General features: G+C 43.7%; 1 protein-coding gene across 2 annotated transcripts in view; it reads left to right on the top strand.

The window, feature by feature from the left end:
* cdk4 (cyclin-dependent kinase 4) overlaps positions 1–6035 on the top strand; it is a 29974-nt gene extending 23939 nt beyond the window's left edge. The window contains exons 7-8 of one of the 2 annotated variants that reach the window (XM_041180460.1): positions 1657–1792; positions 3416–3602. In XM_041180460.1, coding sequence (XP_041036394.1) covers positions 1657–1792; positions 3416–3505 — 226 coding nt within the window. In that variant the 3' untranslated portion in view covers positions 3506–3602. Of the gene's footprint in view, positions 1–1656; positions 1793–3415 lie in introns of both variants that reach the window. The other variant, XM_041180461.1, reaches the window with a different exon arrangement.
* Positions 6036–18234: the final 12199 nt, after the last annotated feature.

Genomic DNA, 18234 nt, shown 5'->3' with positions numbered 1-18234 from the left:
TTGAGGAGGTGACCAGGTGTGTAGATGAGGGTAGTGCAGTTGATGTAGTTTATATGGATTTCAGTAAAACTTTTGACAAGGTCCCACATGGGAGACTTATAAAGAAGGCAAAGGCACGTGGGAAACAGGGTAATTTGATAAGGTGGATTCAAAATTGGTTTAGTTGTAGGAGACAGAGGGTGATGACAGAAGGATGCTTTAGTGACTGGAAGCCAGTGTCCAGTGGCATACCACAGGGATCTGTGCTGGGTTCCCTACTATTTGTCATTTATATAAACGACATAGATGACTATGTGGGGGGTAGGATTAGTAAGTTTGCGGATGACACAAAGATTGGCCGGGTGGCTAACAGTGAGGTTGAGTGTCTTGGGCTACAGGAAGATATAGACGGGACGGTCAAATGAGCAGATAAGTGGCAGATGGAATTTAACCCTGAAAAGTGAGAGGTGATACACTTTGGAAGCAGTAATTTGACAAGGAAGAATTCAATGAACGGCATGGCACTAGGAAGTTCTGAGGAACAAAGGGACCTTGGCGTGTGTGTCCATAGATCTCTGAAGGCGGAGGGGCATGTTAGTGGGGTGGTGAAAAAGGCATATGGTACACTTGCCTTTATCAATTGAGGCATAGATTCCAAAAGTAGGGAGGTCATGTTGGAGTTGTATAGAGCCTTGGTGAGGCCACAGCTGGAGTACTGTGTGCAGTTCTGGTCGCCACATTATAGGAAGGATGTGATTGCACTGGAGGGGGTGCAGAGGAGATTCACCAGGATGTTGCCTGGGATGAAATATTTAAGTTATGAAGAGAGGCTGGATAGACTTGGGTTGTTTTTGTTGGAACAGAGAAGACTGAGAGGCGACCTGATCGAGGTATACAAGATTATGAGGGGCATGGACAGGGTGGATAGGGAGCAGCTGTTCCCCTTAGTTGAAGGGTCAGTCACAAGGGGGCATAAGTTCAAGGTAAGGGGCAGGAGGTTTAGGGGGGATGTGAGGAAAACCTTTTTTACCCAGAGGGTGGTGACGGTCTGGAATGCACTGCCTGGGAGGGCGGTGGAGGCGGGTTGCCTCACGTCCTTTAAAAAGTACCTGGATGAGCACTTGGCACGTCATAACATTCAAGGCTATGGGCCAGATGCTGGTAAATGGGATTAGGTGGGTAGGTCAGGTGTTTCTCACATGTCGGTGCAGACTCGATGGGCTGAAGGGCCTCTACCACTGAGATTCTGATTTTGTGAATTGGTTGCATTTATGATCCTGTGGCCAATATTTATCCCTCAATCGACATCCCCAAAAATGATTATCTCGTCATTATCTCATTGCTTGCTGTGCGCAAAATTGGCTACCGTGTTTCCTAGATTGCAACAAAGGCTACAGTTCAAAAGTGCTTCATTGGCTGTAAAGTGCTTTGAGATGTCCTGGGGTTGTGAAAGGCGCTAAATAAAAGCCAGTCTTTTTAATGTCTTGACTGATTAGTGGTTTGGCCCCTTCGCACCTCATTGGTTGCTGGCCCTAATTGGTGAAAGATATCTGACAACAATTGGTGCATTGGCTAAAGGCGCAAATCTCTTATTTCAATTGAATCTTCAAGTTGTTCCTGGTTTTAGCATGGCTGTTCGACACTGGTAATTGAGAATGGCAACTTCTCTGCTTTCAGCATGACTGGACTCCCAGCAGAGGAAGATTGGCCAGAAGATGTGACGCTTCCACGAAGCGCATTCACCAACCGGCCTCCACAGTTGGTCAAGTCCTATATACCTGAAATCGATGACTTGGGAGCAGAGCTGCTGCTGGTGAGATGGGCAGAATAGCCGCAAATTCCCAATTTAAGAGTGGAATGCTAGGATCTGAAGAGTAGGAGCCCAGAAGATTGCAGTCTTTTTTTTTTAAAAAAAAGAAACTTCGAATGGCTGACGATTTATTCCTGCCTCAAAGTAGCTGGATTCTGTGTCCCAGGAAGTGGATCATGGGAGGGTAGATGCCTGTTGACCTGATTGTAGAACTATCACCTGAATGGACTTCCAAGATGGCTTTGGAATTTAAATATTTTTCTTTGGGGCTGAGGACAGAGGGACAACTGACTCCCAAGCCCCTCTCATTCCCACTTTTGACACAATACGGCAGTTCAGAATGACTCTTCTGCTCCCAGGGTACTGTACAGCATCTACTTACAGGGATTCGCTTGTGCACTGGGATGCAGTGGAGTCTGTGCACCAGCTCTGCAGGGCTCAAGTTAGCACAGCAATGTCCGATTCCCTCACTGCCCCTTTGTGATTTTTTTTTTAAAAAGTATTACACCCTTGACTGCTTGGCTATTTAGAGGAGGAGCAGTTGGTATAAGGATCAGTAATAACTTTGAGTTATTCTTGCACGAAGGGTTGAGTCTTGTGGTGATCTACAGACAAATTTTATACAAGATAAATACAGATGAGGAAATCAGTTTGGTCCATCTTGATTCATTTTTCTTTTTCTAGTTTGAAACTGTGCACCTCCCCATTCCACCATCCTACTGTTATGGTTTACTTTTCTGTCTTTACTTTCTGCAGAACTCTTTTAGTATATACTTCTGAGCTTACCCCTTTTTTAATTTTGAGGCAAAAAGCCAGGTTTCTGCAGTCAGTTCTTACACCTCTTTTTGATGTGAAGGATCAGCCATGTGGCCCTTCTGAACTGCTGCCAAGGGTTGAATGTTGCCAGTTTGTTCTGGTGGCTCCAGATTGCTGTCTGACCAGAGCACTGTAAAGTTGGAGCACAGCTCCCTTCAATTTAAGCTTTGCTTCTTGGCTGGTTTCCTTCCGTATTTAATTCACTTAGTTGCTTGCAGCTTCAAGGTGGTTGGACGTGCTCAGCTAAGAGGTTGAACGGCTACCCTTCATCGAGCTGTTAGTTCTGGTTGCTGGTTTTCTAAGCTGAATACTTCCAGTGAGAGACTGACCATGCTGGAAAGGCCCAGCAGGTCAGCCAGTTGTGAAGAGAAGATGGGGTTCCATCTTAGATTTTTGCAGGGGCTTTTTTTAATCTTGCATGGTGGGGGGAGAAAAATGAGCTGGTATGAGTAAATATGACCATAAAGCTGTTGGATTGTCATTTTAAAAACTCAACTGTCATCCATCCTTCAGGGATTGGAAACCTGCCATCCTTATCTGGTGTGGGGCAATATGTGGTTGACTCTGGAGTGTCCTCTGAAATGGCCTCCCCATTATTAACCAGGGCAACTAGGGGTGGGTGATAAATGCCAGCCTTGCCAGTGACACCCACATTCAGAGAATGAATTTATTTTTTTGAGAAAATTACCTGTGCACTGTTTAGTCAAAAAATAGTTTAGTGTGACAGATCATCGGTGAGGTATATTTATTGAGCTGTGAATAGTCAGGAACTCACTGACAGGACACTAACGTTTTCTTCTCTCTTCTCAGGCGTTACTGGCATTCAGCCCCTATAAAAGAATCTCTGCCTTCGACGCCCTGCAACATCCTTATTTCCAAGGCCAAAGTCCTGAAGTTTAAGACTAGTGACCTGTGGAGAAGAAACTGCCTGTGCCTTTGCCTGCAAGTCACTGCCTGGGTGCTACTGTTACAACTGTTCTACAGATGTGCACTGCTGGGGGGATGGAGGGAGGGGAGGGTGGGTGTGCAGAAAACTAAGCATTAACCAACTGAGGACTTGTCATAGTTTGTGAGATGTCTTTCCATCTCTCGTATTGACTTAAGACTTTTTTTTTCTTTGCCCAAAGAAACAAGTGAAACCTGGAACGTGTCATTGGGTGGTTCTTTGGGGCAGGTCTTGTCCCCCTGGATTGCAGTTCCCAGTCAGTTAGAATGAGGTCTCTTGCTCCTTCAGCTCTATGCATGGTATTTTTTTTTTACGTAACCCAGTTTGGCCATCCATTTAAATGGTGAAAGTACAACTGGCACTGAACGAGTGGTTGGAATTTGCCATCTGAAGAAGTACTTATCTGCTGCCTGCCTTCCATTCCTCCCCCACCCTCCCCTTCCCCACTCTCTCTCATTGGTAGGTTGCATCATCTCTGGCATGGTTCTCTTTAAAAGGAAGGTTGGACAATGATGCTTCCTAAACTGACTCCATTTCTATACCAGCAAGAACAAAAGACAGTCCACCCAGAGGAGTGTTTTAACACCAAGATCGCAAGCTGTTCCCCACTGCCTGGCAGTAATTCTCCTATCTTTTTCCTCCCCTCCGCTATTTAACAATGCATTTAACTTCTTAGAATCATGAGGCATGTCTCCTTTTGAGTGCTTTGATATTTAACATCATGTTTGATCTTGGAATGCTCCAAAATGCCTTGCAACCAATGACGTGTGGTCACTGTTGTAGGAAACGCAGCAGCCAATTTGCACGCAGCAAGCTCCCACAAGCAGCAATGTGATAAATGACCAGATCATCTGTTTTTGGCTGTTGATTGAGAGATAAATAGTGACAGCAGGGAGAATTCTTCCCCCTGTTCTTCCAATTGTGTCATGGGATCCCTGAGAGTCCTGACAGGGCCTTCGTTTAATGCTCCATCTGAAAGCTGGACCCTCGGACAATACAATGTTCCTTCTGTACTGCACTGTCGGCATGGATTTTTTGCTTAAGTCTCTGCAGCACAACCTTCTAAGGCAGAGGTACTATCTACTGAGCCACAGACATACCTCTGCAGCTGTGGACAGGTGGCAAGCAGAAAAGGTTTTCCATACAAATCAGTGTCTCCTCTCCGTGTTCTAAGATTCATCTTCCTGGTTGAGCCACCTCTCTGCAGCCTGTCTTGAAACTTGGGAAGACTAGCAGGTTTGTGGCTAGCTCAGTCTGCCATCCAACCCCTTCACACTGAGCAGCGAGAGGCATGTTTACCAAATGTAGTTGCAAGGTGGTTATTGGGGCTGGAAGCATTGGATTATCAAAAGTTTCAATCAATTGTTCTTATTTTTCCCTTGCCTGTTAACTAATGAGTTGCCACATGATTGTAGAACTGTGCAATATGGATTTGAAACTCTGACACACACTAAAACTCACCTTGCCAAATCTCCTGTTTTTACTGGTGCATGGGACTGTGATTGACAGCATCTTTGGGCAGATAAAGAAACCCATTTGTAGTACTGAATGCCAGATACTGTACCAATCTGACTAAAGACTTGTTCCACACATTGAAAGCCAGTCTCTGGTTTACTGAAGAGGGAATTTTTTACATAATGTACTGTAATATCATCAGATCACAGGAATATAAAGTGAAGCCCAAGGACAGAACCACTTGACTGAAGTAGATTCTAGCCTTTGTAAAAAAAAAAAACTCTCTATAGTACAACACAATCTTATAGGCAGAAAATGCAGAATTTAACACCTGACAAGAAATTGGAGTGCCTTTTAACTAGTCCAAAACTTGGTCTTTTTGTGTCGCAACAAGCCAAAGGTTCAAAATTCTCCACTAATCACTCACTGTCCATGTTTGAAATCCCACAAGAGCCCCCACTTTATGACCCCAGCTGAGATTACCCTGAACAAGCCTGATCCCAGCTTGATAGATCCTAACTTTTATTGGTTTTAAATATGTGAAGAATAGTGACTGAACAGTCACCGGAGTCAGCTAATGAACTTTTACCAAAGCATAAAACACTTATTCAACAAGAAAAGATGAACTAGATTACAATACTCCACCCACAACTATACCTTTACAGATATATACAGATTTATAAGGATAACACCAGTTACAAAAACATTCTTGGACCTACTGGGAACATTAGAGTATATGTAAATCTATGGCACCCTGTGGTCAGACACGCCACACTCTGAAACCAAGTGACAGATGCCACCTCAACCAGATGCAATGGTGATCTCATCAACCACCAACTGTCCCCCACTCCCAACCCCCCCAGAAGCTTGTCACGCTGTGAGCCGACCAGTCTCACTTAACTCAGTCTTTCACACGAGGGTTTCCAATCTCCACTTGCCAAGAACTCGCTTTGGAATCTTCTCCCAAACCGACGTGCTTTCTCAGACACCTTCTGCAAGGGTTCACCTCCAGGGTTTCGAATTCTCCTGATGTTCCCCTTTCCTGGGTCACCACATGCATTCAAGCTGTCTTCCCCACGTGTGTGTGCACACCGTCTCTCTCTCTGTCTCACAAACTCAGCTGCCAACTGTACCACTGCTTCACATGGCCCATAGCAAAGAGTTAGTTGTCTCTTTGGACCTTCTTGCCTCTTGCAAGCTGTTCTTGCTTTAAATTTGCTTTCTGCAGCTTGAAACTTTAAGCTTGGAGCCTTTCTCTGCCCCTCACTCTTCACTTAACAGGACCTTTTCCAGGTCTTTGTCCTTCATTGGCTAGAAGGTCTGCTTTGGACTTCCTCCTATTCCACCCGACTGGATTTTGACCCCTTTGCTCCAGTCTCTCTGGCAACTACTTTCAAACAGCTTCCAAAATCGAACTGCTGTTTCTCTTGTGTCTGTGGGGAGGGACCTGCCTCTCTGGACTCCTGTTGCTTGGCAACAGCACTTTTTTTCTACTCTTTGCTTATCTTAGCTTACAGTTGTAAAGCTCATTAGAAATGTAAGCACCTTTTAAAATGAAACAAACTCAATTTGACTTCAACACTTTTTAAAAAATATTTGTTCACGCAATGTGGGTGTTGCTGGCTAGGCCAGCATTTGTTGCCCAAACCTTGTTCAGAGGGCATTAAGAGTCAATCATATTGCTGTGAGTCTGGAGTCAAATGTAGGCCAGACCAGGTAAGGACAGCCGATTTCCTTCCCTATAGGACATTAGTGAACCAGATGGGTTTTTACAACAATTGACAATGGTTTCATGGTTATTAGACTTTTAATTCCAGATTCTCACTGAATTCAAATTCCCACCATCTGCCATGGTGGGATTCGAACCCAAGTAGCCAGAACATTACCCTGGGTCTCTGGATTACTAGTCACTTCATTCAGTTACACAAGTGATTTTGCGCAGTCGTTTTTAAAAAAAAAAAAATTAGACATGTTTCAATGTCCAAGTTTACAATAAACTAAACTAGCTGTCCAGATAGACCGAACCCACCTGTGAAGGACCAGATGGAAAGCATTTTATTGTAAAGTAAATTCTGCTTAAAGGGTCTCTTTCATCTCCCAGTTATGCGATACCGAACTCTCTCTGAATGCTGGAAAGGATCACGTTAACGTCATGGGCACGTAAATTGGAATTAGGATTCTGAAGCTCATGTCTGATATTGGATTCAGGGCGTTGAAACAGTGTGTAGTAATGGTCATCTAGCCCTAGAGGGCCTCAGAATGCTTTCTAAAGTTAATATATTCACATTTGGTCATGCCATCATCCTCTTAATTCACATCATCACTCGGATTATTTTGGTGCTGATTGATTGGCATGCAACTGTCTGCACATTAGGACGTGTGACCAGATCTAACACTGCTGTTTGTAGCGTTAGGGGGTATGTAGTTAGAATTGATTGAAAGGGATTTACTTAATCTCCAGGCAGCCAGTGCAACAGCACATTAACAGTTAAAGGTTACCAGATGAACGTTGCACACCCTTGGGGCCTGCAAGCACCAGAAAGGCCTTGGGAGACAGACTGGAGTCAGAGGATGACAACAAGATAGATTAAATGTGCTGTTCAACAGATAAGGAAAGGACAGATGGTCCCAGCCTAGATAGGGGGCAAGGTCTCTGCCTGGTTGAAAGGGGAATGTATGATATATGTACCTGGTACCAGAGATATCTGTTTAATGTAAACCTATATGCTGACAAGATTGGAATTCAAACAATGTTCTTGTACGTGTTAAGTAGTGTATAAATAAGCTGTATACTTGTGATTTGGTAGAGTGGTACCTCAAGCTGCTTGAGGTGGATCTCTCCTTGCAATTGCTCGAATAAACAATCGTAACCTGTACCTGGGCCTGTGGTCGGTTTGTCAAAGCTACCATAACAGTTTGCTGTAGTTGGCAGGATACTCGGATCGGATCCACAGGATGGCTTTGCAAAGTGGGTGAGTATACTTTATTTACCACCTGTAGTTAGTGCGGTAAGCTTACCTGAGAACGGTCCGGTTGAGTATCAAAAGAATCAGGAGGGCAGCTCAGGACAGGAGGTGCTGGGATAGAAGGCGGAGCTGCGCTGGCGGGCTAGCGGTGCCAAAGCTATGCAGGTACCCAGACCACCTCAAACAGGAGGCAGAGCCGTGCTGGCGGGCTACGGTTTGAAATAGAATCATAGTTGAAGCCGCACAGAGGCCGGACCACTGGTTATACCGCAAGTAATCAAGTTATCAGAGTCAAGTGAACTAACTGCGCAGAGACAGACGGGAATTAAAGAATAGAATGCTATCAGGAAAACAGGAAAGTGCTATGGAACTCGACTGGGGAAGCGGATTCCATCATGAGGTTCATAACGGAACAACAGTCAAAATTAATCAAGAAAATGCAGAAGGGTGGGTGGAATCTACAGGGAACCCCCGAAGAGTAAAAACAATGGTGGGTAGAGCAGATAAAGGATAAGGGAGAAGTGGGGGTTGGTTATTATTACCTTGTATTTACAATTGTGTAGACAGATTAATACTAAAGTCCAGCAGATTAGAGAAGGAAAGACCAGATCAGTGGTGGCAATTTGTACTGATGCCAACCAGGAGTGGTGGAAAGGTCAGACAAGTGACAAAGCTGACAAAGTTACAGTACTTATTTGACTCTGTATCTGCAACAAACTAAACTAATGCAGAAATAGCCGAGTTGCACCAGTCACAGCGGCAGATCAATTTTCTCCTAGGGGCCAACAACAGATATTGGGAATATGTGGAAAGATGATTGGGACCCGAAAGATCCCCTACTGAATTTTTGTAACTTTAAAAAAAGTGAATTGATCTAAGTTACAAGAGCTGTTTGTGCTAGAGAGAGACAAAGGGGGGTACCTCTAGGGGGTTAATGAGCAGTGATGGGCAGGAGCAGAGGAAATGAGTTTCAGTCAGTTTGATTGTCCCTATACGTGGAGCCTTCAAGATTCCTTTATTTTCCTCCTTCCACCCCCCCCACCCCCCTCCCACTACTACTTGAAGTTTCATTTAGAGTAAGAGTCTTAAGTCGTTAAGTTCAGTGTTATAGGAATATAAATACATTTTATATGTTTGTGTGCAAAGAAGCAATTGTATGTGAGCTTCAATGTGTTTTCTTCCCTAAATTGTCATTTGTGTGTGGAGTTCAATTTAGAGTCAAAAGCCCCATGTTAGATTAAAGGAAAAGTATAGTCTCACATTCCAAAGTATTGAATATAAGGTTTGAGTTGAGATTTCTGGCAAAAATCACAATCTGAAGGTACTTTAAAACTAAAACAGAGTTTGCCTTTGTTTGAAATGAACCAACCATTGTACCACCCCCTTGCAGTCTAGTAGGGAATAGCCCTTATCACTAGCTTCCAAGCTGATTGGGATTGATAAATGAGTTACATTAGCTCATACAAGTTGGTGTTCTAAAATTCTGAGGGAAAATAATTAACTGAATTTCAAAGGATTCTAGGAAAACCAAAGAGCATAAACACACGGTCTAGGTGATTCCAATGGATAAAAAGGGGTTTCTTTTGAAGAGAGAAATTAAATAGGAAAGGAAATCTGCAACCCAAAGCACTGTTATTTGAATTTGGGACAATCTTGAGATGTGAAAAGTGCAGTGTAATTTAACAGGTTATTTCTGAATAACTAGGATGCCATCTAAGAGAAAATGTTGATAAACATATGAGACTTTTAATCTGGATACAAATCAATACGCATGAGAAAGAGGTTTTAATTTGATAGTGTAAATTACAGTTCTTACAAAGTTTTTTTTTAAAATTGCAGTTTGATTCCTGATTTTAAAGTTCTCAAAAGGGAGTTTTATTTTAAGAGGTCTGACAACAATTGGCACTAATTCAAATGCTGCAAGCTTTTGTATTTGTAAGTCTGTTCCCAAAATATGAAGTTAGCTCAAGACCTTGACAAAGTTTGGCAGAAATCCAATTTTTGGCCGAGTTAATGAATCTGGGATAATTCTAAAAGAAAAGGGTCAGACACAATTTACTAGGTTACTTTTGAGACAATAAAATGTTGTTTTGAGAAGATAAGGAAGCAAAGCATGTCAATGCCTGATTTATGTTTTAAAACTGTTATAAGAATACTTTTATTGGACTGTAAAGTCTCTCCAGACAACCTGAACAAGATAAGATGGTAGCTATTGCATGTGTGAAATGGTATGAGGCAAGGATTAAGGGTAGGAGAAAGAGTTAGGGAAAGAGGACACAATATACAAACTGCTTTAAGGGAAATGAATTTGATCATCTGGCCATTAACTGACATTGGCACCGCAGAGGGGGAGATGAGCAAAGATATAGAGACACAGATCCTCGTTGACATGGAATAGTTAATATGGCCTAAAGAGTAAGGAAACATTTTAAACGATCAAGATAATAGAGAAACTGACCTCAAGGATCTTAGGATAATCATGGTCAGGAGGAAAAAAAAACCATAAGAGGTAAAACTGTGGAATTTGTAGTTGAGGCAATTGAAGGTTGAGGCGAAATAATAACACTTAACAACAATTTACCACAAGATGGATACAGGTAAAGGGAAAGCTGGAAAAGGGCTGAATAGATGTATTACTGACAATATTAATGTGCCTGTGAGCTACAAAAAGTAAGACCACAGGATTAACACCATGATGACAGGCAGAGTTAAGCGGCTCCCAGAGAACCGCTATGAAGTGAAGATACTGAGAGCCATTGAAAGATGGGATAAGAAGGTACATTGTAGACTTGTGTAGACAACTTAAGGAATTGAAGTCCGACGTGGGACAGCAGCAGGAGATAGCAGAGTGAAGGGGGTACCTACCCAGATGGATTCAGATCAGGGAACTCATTTTGCAGGAAGAGTCATTAAAGTAATATGTAAACTTATAGGGATTAAACAGAAACTCCACATTCCCTACCATCCAGAGAGCTCAGGGATGGTGGAAAGGATGGACCAAACTTTAAAACATCAATAGCAAAAGCAATTCAAGACACAGGAAACAGCTGGGCAACAGTGTTGCCCAATATTCTAATGTGCCTTAGGGCTTTCCCCAAGCAGGACCACCAGGTTCACCCCATTTGAACTAATGACAAGGAAAGCAATGCAGTTACCCAAGGGAATCATGGGAGGGGGAGATGTCGGACTACTAAAAGGAAGGGTGCGAGACTATGCGAGGGAAACGAGTAAGCAATTGCATGAGTTAAGGAAGGAAGTCAGAGACTGACAGGTGTTTATGGATATGGAAACGGGCAAATCCAAAGAGCAACATCGGACCCCCCAGTGGGGAATAAGGTGAGCCCGGAGCGAACAGGGTTTACCCCCAGGTGGCATAAGGTAATTATAACATACTTGTAGATATGAAAGTGGGAAGTAAATGGAGGATTACACAGTTAAAGATACATGACAAATCACCAAGCGGTAACCTGGACAACGGGAGCCGATGTTAATGTCTCCACAGGTCTATGATGCGTGGGCGTGTCAGTACTGGCAGTAAAGTCAGGGATTATCACTGCTCGTCCCACACCGCAGGAGGGACTTCGGTACAGCACGGATAGTGCTGAATGTGATACACCACGGGGAATGGTAAATGTAACAGTCAGAGAACAAGTGATTTTGAATTGTAGCAAGGGTTTGCTTCAGATTGGGTGCGGAAGTATCAGGGATATGACATGCACGAGAGGTTGGAGGGGGCTGTTTGGGAAAGCTGGCTCCTATGTTAAGTTTCCAAGTATAACTACTGTGTGTTTTAAGCATAGGATTGGGCTGAGGAGTTTGATTATATTTGTGAAACAGAGTTACGTTTATGTAGCATGCTTGACAATGTATTTACCGATGATTACTCATTCCCACCCTAAGAATTCCAAATGGAACGTTTGTAGCCCAAACGATAACAATGTACCGACCTGGGGAAATAGCGATGGTAGATGGACATTGGAGATACACCCTAGAGGGAAGATTAGTACCACTACCCAGCCACCTCCCACGACTGTATCAACAATCTGAGCAGAGGCAATTGAGGCACCTCAATTCACACCAACCGATCCGCCTTGTCTGACACTGAGTTCAAGTCTGACAAACGGTTTAGTATTGGTTAATCATAAAGTTTTGTGCAATAACATACATCATGAGCTCGTACCTGTAGTCTTGAACATATCCGGTATAACCCTGCCCTAGTGGTGCTCAGTCCATACTCGAACACTTTATACAGCTCTGATGGGCCGGTTGATGATGAAGCGGTTCAGTTTAATGGTGGAATGCAATCAGGTTGAGGAGGGAACAGGGTTAAGCGCAGCCTGATGAATGATGCTGCCACGATATTCAACATGACATCAATGGTTAATTCTATTGACCTAGCAACTGTTGACCAGAAGGTCCGTACCTTGAGCTCCAAGCTTGAGGAAATTTTAGAATGGGGACAGGGAATTCATGACACCCAATTAAACACAGACCAGGACATGACATGGTTAATTCAAAACCTGGCTACTGCGCTCAAAAGTCATGCGGGGACTATCAATAAATTGATTGGGGAAAAATATCTCCGATGAAGCAAGCAGAAATGATGTTTGCAGCACCTACGGATCCTGGGCACTGGAACAAGCCTGGGAGAATTTAATGGTTAACTGATGAACATTCATTTCATCTTTCATGACATAAAGATCGTGACTTGACTGGGTGCCAGCTTAGAGGCTTAACATGTATATAGAACGAATGTATAGTGAATGATAATATGCTAATAGGCATTGTCTTAGTGACACCTGTTATACCTATGTCAACACCCGGTAGAGCATTGTAGAAAGTATTGGGGTGATACGGGGGGATTACTATATTAGGTACCATGACATTCCGCCATACACAGTTGACATAGAAGGGAATATAGTTAGCACCACATTTAGAAGGGTGTAGTGTCGAGGCCACCGCAGTAGTAAGTGCACAACCAATATGAGACGGAAGAAGCTAGGTGCGGGTTTAAAGCAGCAGCATATTGTACTATAGAAGCTATATGGGCTGCAAAAGCACCGACCCATGTTGCATATATGGGGAATGGCAGATATTGTATTACCATGTGGCAGCAAAAGATCCAGTACGGGAACAACCAGAACCACAATCATTAAGTGTGCCTACACCCACGGGTGCTGGCAAAGGTGGGGAAAGTGGAACTGATTGAAATATGCAAGAGAGGAGCGGCTACTATTCAGGTCAATGAAAGCCTTAAGGATAACCTGACAGAGTATTTGAACCGGTTGTCCTATGAAATTCCTTTATTACTGAAGCACCTAACCATGATTCAGAGACAGGCTTAGCAAATGTATAGAACTTACTATACACTGCAGCAACAGGTTAGAGCCTTGAAAGAAGATATCAAGCAAATAGATTCCTCTACATGGTGGCAGGATCTGTGGAATTGGGGCTCAACTGTACAAATACACCCATGGATTCGGATTATTTCCCATGCCCTGGTTGTGATTCAGCTGATAGAAGTTATATATTTAACATACTTGATTCATCGTACCTGAAGGTTGCAAAAGAGGTGGCGCTGGGGGAATTTTAACAGGTGGAGAAGAGGTTTAGCAAGTCAGAGGCCTGAACTGACGGGCCAAATGATACCGATGGTCTGACAGTACCTTTTACAACCCAAAGCTGGATACCTGGCCAGTATCAATGGGCGGTGGTACGTTAAGGGACAGACAATACCACTGTAGTTGGCTACCTTGGGCTAGGCCAAGGGCCAAAAGTGGGGACTGTTAGGGGGTATGTAGTGAGAATTGATTGAAAGGGATTTACTTAAAATCTCCAGGCAGCCAGTGCAACAGCACATTAACAGTTAAAGGTTACCAGATGAACTTTGCATACCCTTGGGGCCTGCAAGCACCAGAAAGGCCTTGGGAGACAGACTGGAGTCAGGGGATGACAACAAGATAGATTAAGTATGCTCTTCAACAGATAAGGAAAGGACAGATGGTCCCAGCCTAGATAGGGGGCAAGGTCTCTGTCTGGTTGAAAGGGGAATGTATGATGTATGTACCTGGTACCAGAGATATCTGTTTAATGTAAACCTATATGCTGACAAGATTGGAATTCAAACAATGTTCTTGTACGTGTTAAGTAGTGTATAAATAAGCTGTATACTTGTGATTTGGTAGAGTGGTACCTCAAGCTGCTTGAGGTGGATCTCTCCTTGCAATTGCTCGAATAAACAATCGTAACCTGTACCTGGGCCTGTGGTCGGTTTGTCAAAACTACCACAACAGTAGCTTATTAACCAGGATTGTAGCACGAAGTAAAAACAGAATTACCTGGAAAAACTCAGCAGGTCTGGCAGCATTCCGCCGATGCTGCCAGACCTGCTGAGTTTTTCCAGGTAATTCTGTTTTCGTTTTGGATTTCCAGCATCCGCAGTTTTTTGCTTTTATCTCTGTAACACGAAGTAATTGCTTTGAGTAAGGAGTGGGTCTTAACTTCTAACGGAGCAGTTCATGTTAATCATTTGGTGGCAGTAGAGTATTGTCAAGGGTTAGGGCTCCCCTACTCTGTTTATAATGATGGGTTAATCAGACATGTAACTCACTTCAAGTCTCTCTGTGCCCAAACCCACTGCTCCCTCCTTTCCCTGGGATAAATCCCCAGTTGAGGCCAGAAAGTAGTGGTCTTTTTTTTTTTGAATGCTACCTTCCAGTTGGGTGTGTTGGTAATTAAGGTTGATTTAAGCCTGCACTTAAATTAAAATATAGATTGGCCTTCATCTGAGGTATGGTATGAGAGGAACATACAAATTAGGAGCAGGAGTAGGTCTGATCACCCAGTAAAATGCTCCTGACTCATTATGGAGTGATTTGATTGGCTGAATGGCCACCTGTGTCATAATGACACACTTAACTCTAGATAATGCTCTACTTCTTGAGGCTAAGTTGTTAAGTAAATCTGATGTGATAAAATGGACACTACTCGTATGTGAAAACATGGCAAGAATTAACGAATGGGATGTGGGCTTTGCTGGCTGAGCCAGCATTTATTTCCCATCCCTAAATGCCCTTAAGGTGGTGGCAGTGAGCTGCCACCTTGAACCACTGCAGTCCATGTGGTGTAGGTACACCCACAGTGCTGTTAAGGGAGTTCCAAGATTTTGACCCAACGACAGTGAAGGAACGGTGATATATTTCCAAATCAGGATGGTGAGTGACCTGGAGGGGAACTTCCAGGTGGTGGTGTTCCCATCTATTTGCTGTCCTTGTCTTTCTAGATGGTAGTGGACAAGGGTTTGGAAGTTGATTTAAACATACTGTTCTTGAAAATTGCCCTCGAGTCGAACACAACTGAATGGACCATTTGGTGCCTTTGTTTCTCTCTTCTATGAAGTGAATCCCAGATATATAAACAGAAAATGTTGGAAACACTCAGCAGCAAGTCTGGCAGCATCAGTGGAGAGAGAAAGATTAAACGTTTCAGGTCAATGACCCTTTGCGTACAGGATGGGGACCTCGGCTTAACATCTCATCTGAAAGACAGAGCTTTCAGACCCTTTCCTAACACAAGCTATCAACCTTGCTTTTGGACATTTTCAATTGCCTGCCCCCACCCCCCTGCCTCAACAGCTTTTTGGAGGGGGGGGCTGGGGGAAGAGTTACTTCACATAAACAGGAGTGGAAATCTGGAGTGCTGCCTGACCTTGCCCCTGAATGGTCTGGCTCTCATTAAAGTTCTGCCCCCTTGTTCTGAACACCCCCTACTACCACTTAAGATAAGGCACTGGTGCAAGAATTTGCCAGTGGATCCTGTATGCCAACAAGGGCTCTTCATGTTTGAGAGGTGGGAGAGATGGTGTTTGTGTCTGTTGCAAGTTGTATTGCGCACAGGTGTGATCTGTAAACGGAAAACTTGTTTTTTTTAGTAATACAAGCTAGCCAATCATGACCCAAAGCCATAAATATATCAATTAATCTTAATGCTTGAAGAGACAGTATTCATTGTTCTCTTGTTTAGTGTTACATTTAAATACAGTGCTTTGCCTTATAAAGATTGGTTGGTGTTAGTTTGAAGTAAAATTCTCTTGCAGCCTAGGCTGAGATTTTAAAGCATGGAATTGTGATCAGTGACAAGTTTAGGGATTAGGTAAAGTTAGATGAACAAAGATTGAATCATTCTTATTCCATTAAATCCCAGAATATAGACTAACTTCTGGGACCATTATGCAGATTCTATATCATTTACAAATAAGTGTTCTAGAGGATTTGGATATCTATATATGGAATGAGAAACTATTTGGAATTAGTCATCTTGGTTTCCAAGTTGGGTGGGTGTAAGAGAGGGGTGCGTAATTGTTAATTGGGGGATTGATAGTTCCCAATTCATTTCCCCTTCCCCTCCCCCAAACTTCCTGTCTTTAAAGATGCTATCATGTGGAGAATGGTTATTATTATACAGCATTAGAATAAAATGAAAGGCTTGGTGATAATTGAGCAACAGAAACTTGACCCTTTGAACTTGTGGAATGCTTTCTTGATCACTGAAATATTTGTGAAGGACACTCACTTTGCTGAACTATGTGGTGATTAGCTATCATTGACTAGTTTGAGATTTCCTCTGCTTTAAATGCAAGTTCTTCAGCCCTTGTGGAATTGCTTTGGCAGAGGCCCCCAGGGGAGCAGCTGGTACTCTGGGGGCCTCTGCCAAAGCCATGAGCTGACAGATGATTAGGCTTGACTTGCCCTCCATCTCCCTGCAAATACCACCTGGTCCAGTGTATTTTCCCCACGGTTGAATGCTAATTCAGGAAAGTGACACACCTACAGCCAGTTGGTGGCTGAATGCCCAGTGCCCCTGAAACAGTTGCAGAATGAGACAGTGATTGAAACAAACCAACTACCAGAATAGAATAAAAGCAAAAAACTGCGAATGCTGGAAAACCAAAATAAAAATACCTGGAAAAACTCAGCAGGTCTGACAGCATCTGCGGAGAGGAACACAGTTAATGTTTTGAGTCTGTATGACTCTTCAACAGAACTAAGGAAAAATAGAAAGATGAAATATAAGCTAGTTTAAGGGGGGGCGGTGGGACAGGTAGAGCTGGATAGAGGGCCAGTGATAGGTGGAGATATTATCTAAGGAATGTGCCAATAAGTGACATTAAGGGTAGAAAGCAGGACAAGCAAGGTACAGATAGCCCAGGTGGGGGAAGGCATCGAAATAGGCTAAAAGATAGAGATAAAACAATGGATGCAAATACATTTAAAAATAATGGAAATAGGTGGGAAAAGAAAAATCTATATAAATTATTGGAAAAAAGGGGGTGGGGCTGGAGGAGAGAGTTCATAATCTAAAATTGTTGAACTCAATATTCAGTCCGGAAGGCTGTAAAGTGCCTAGTCGGAAGATGAGGTGCTGTTCCTCCAGTTTGCATTGAGCTTCACTGGAACAATGCAGCAGGCCAAGGATGGACATGTGGGCATGAGAGCAGGGTGGTGTGTTGAAATGGCAAGCGACAGGGAGGTCTGGGTCATGCTCGCAGACAGACTGAAGGTCTGCATTTGGCCCCTCCAATGTAGAGGAAACCGCATTGGGAGCAATGAATACAGTAGACTAAATTGAGGGAAGTGCAAGTGAAATGCTGCTTCATTTGAAAGGAGTGTTTGGGCTCTTGGACGGTGAGGAGAGGGGAAGTGAAGGGGCAGGTGTTGCACCTTCTGCGGTTGCATGGGAAGGTGCCGTGGGAGGGGGTTGAGGTGTAGGGGGTGATGGAGGAGTGGACCAGGGTGTCTTGAAGGGAATGATCCACGCAGAATGCCAGGGGGGGGGTGAAGGGAAGATGTGTTTGGTGGTGGCATCATGCTGGAATTGGCGGAGGATGATCCTTTGAATGCGGAGGCTGGTGGGGTGATAAGTGAGGACAAGGGGCACCCTATCATGTTTCTGGGAGGGAGAGGAAGGTGTGAGGGCGGATGCGCGGGAGATGGGCCGGACACGGTTGAGGGCCCTGTCAACCACCATGGGTGGAAAACCTCGGTTAAAGGAAGAAGGAGGACATGTCAGAGGAACTGTTTTTGAAAGTATCATCAGAACAGATGCGACGGAGGTGAAGGAACTGAGAGAATGGGATGGAGTCCTTACAGGAAGCGGGGTGTGAGGAGCTGTAGTCGAGGTAGCTGTGGGGAGTCAGTAGGCTTGTAATGAATATTGGTGGACAGTCTATCGCCAGAAATTGAGACAGAGGCCAAGGAAGTGTC

Source organism: Carcharodon carcharias, chromosome X (assembly GCF_017639515.1).
Source record: "Carcharodon carcharias isolate sCarCar2 chromosome X, sCarCar2.pri, whole genome shotgun sequence".
Classification (NCBI taxonomy): domain Eukaryota; kingdom Metazoa; phylum Chordata; class Chondrichthyes; order Lamniformes; family Lamnidae; genus Carcharodon; species Carcharodon carcharias.
The sequence above is the reverse complement of the archived record's forward strand: the minus strand, read 5'-3'. Positions and strand labels throughout refer to the sequence as shown.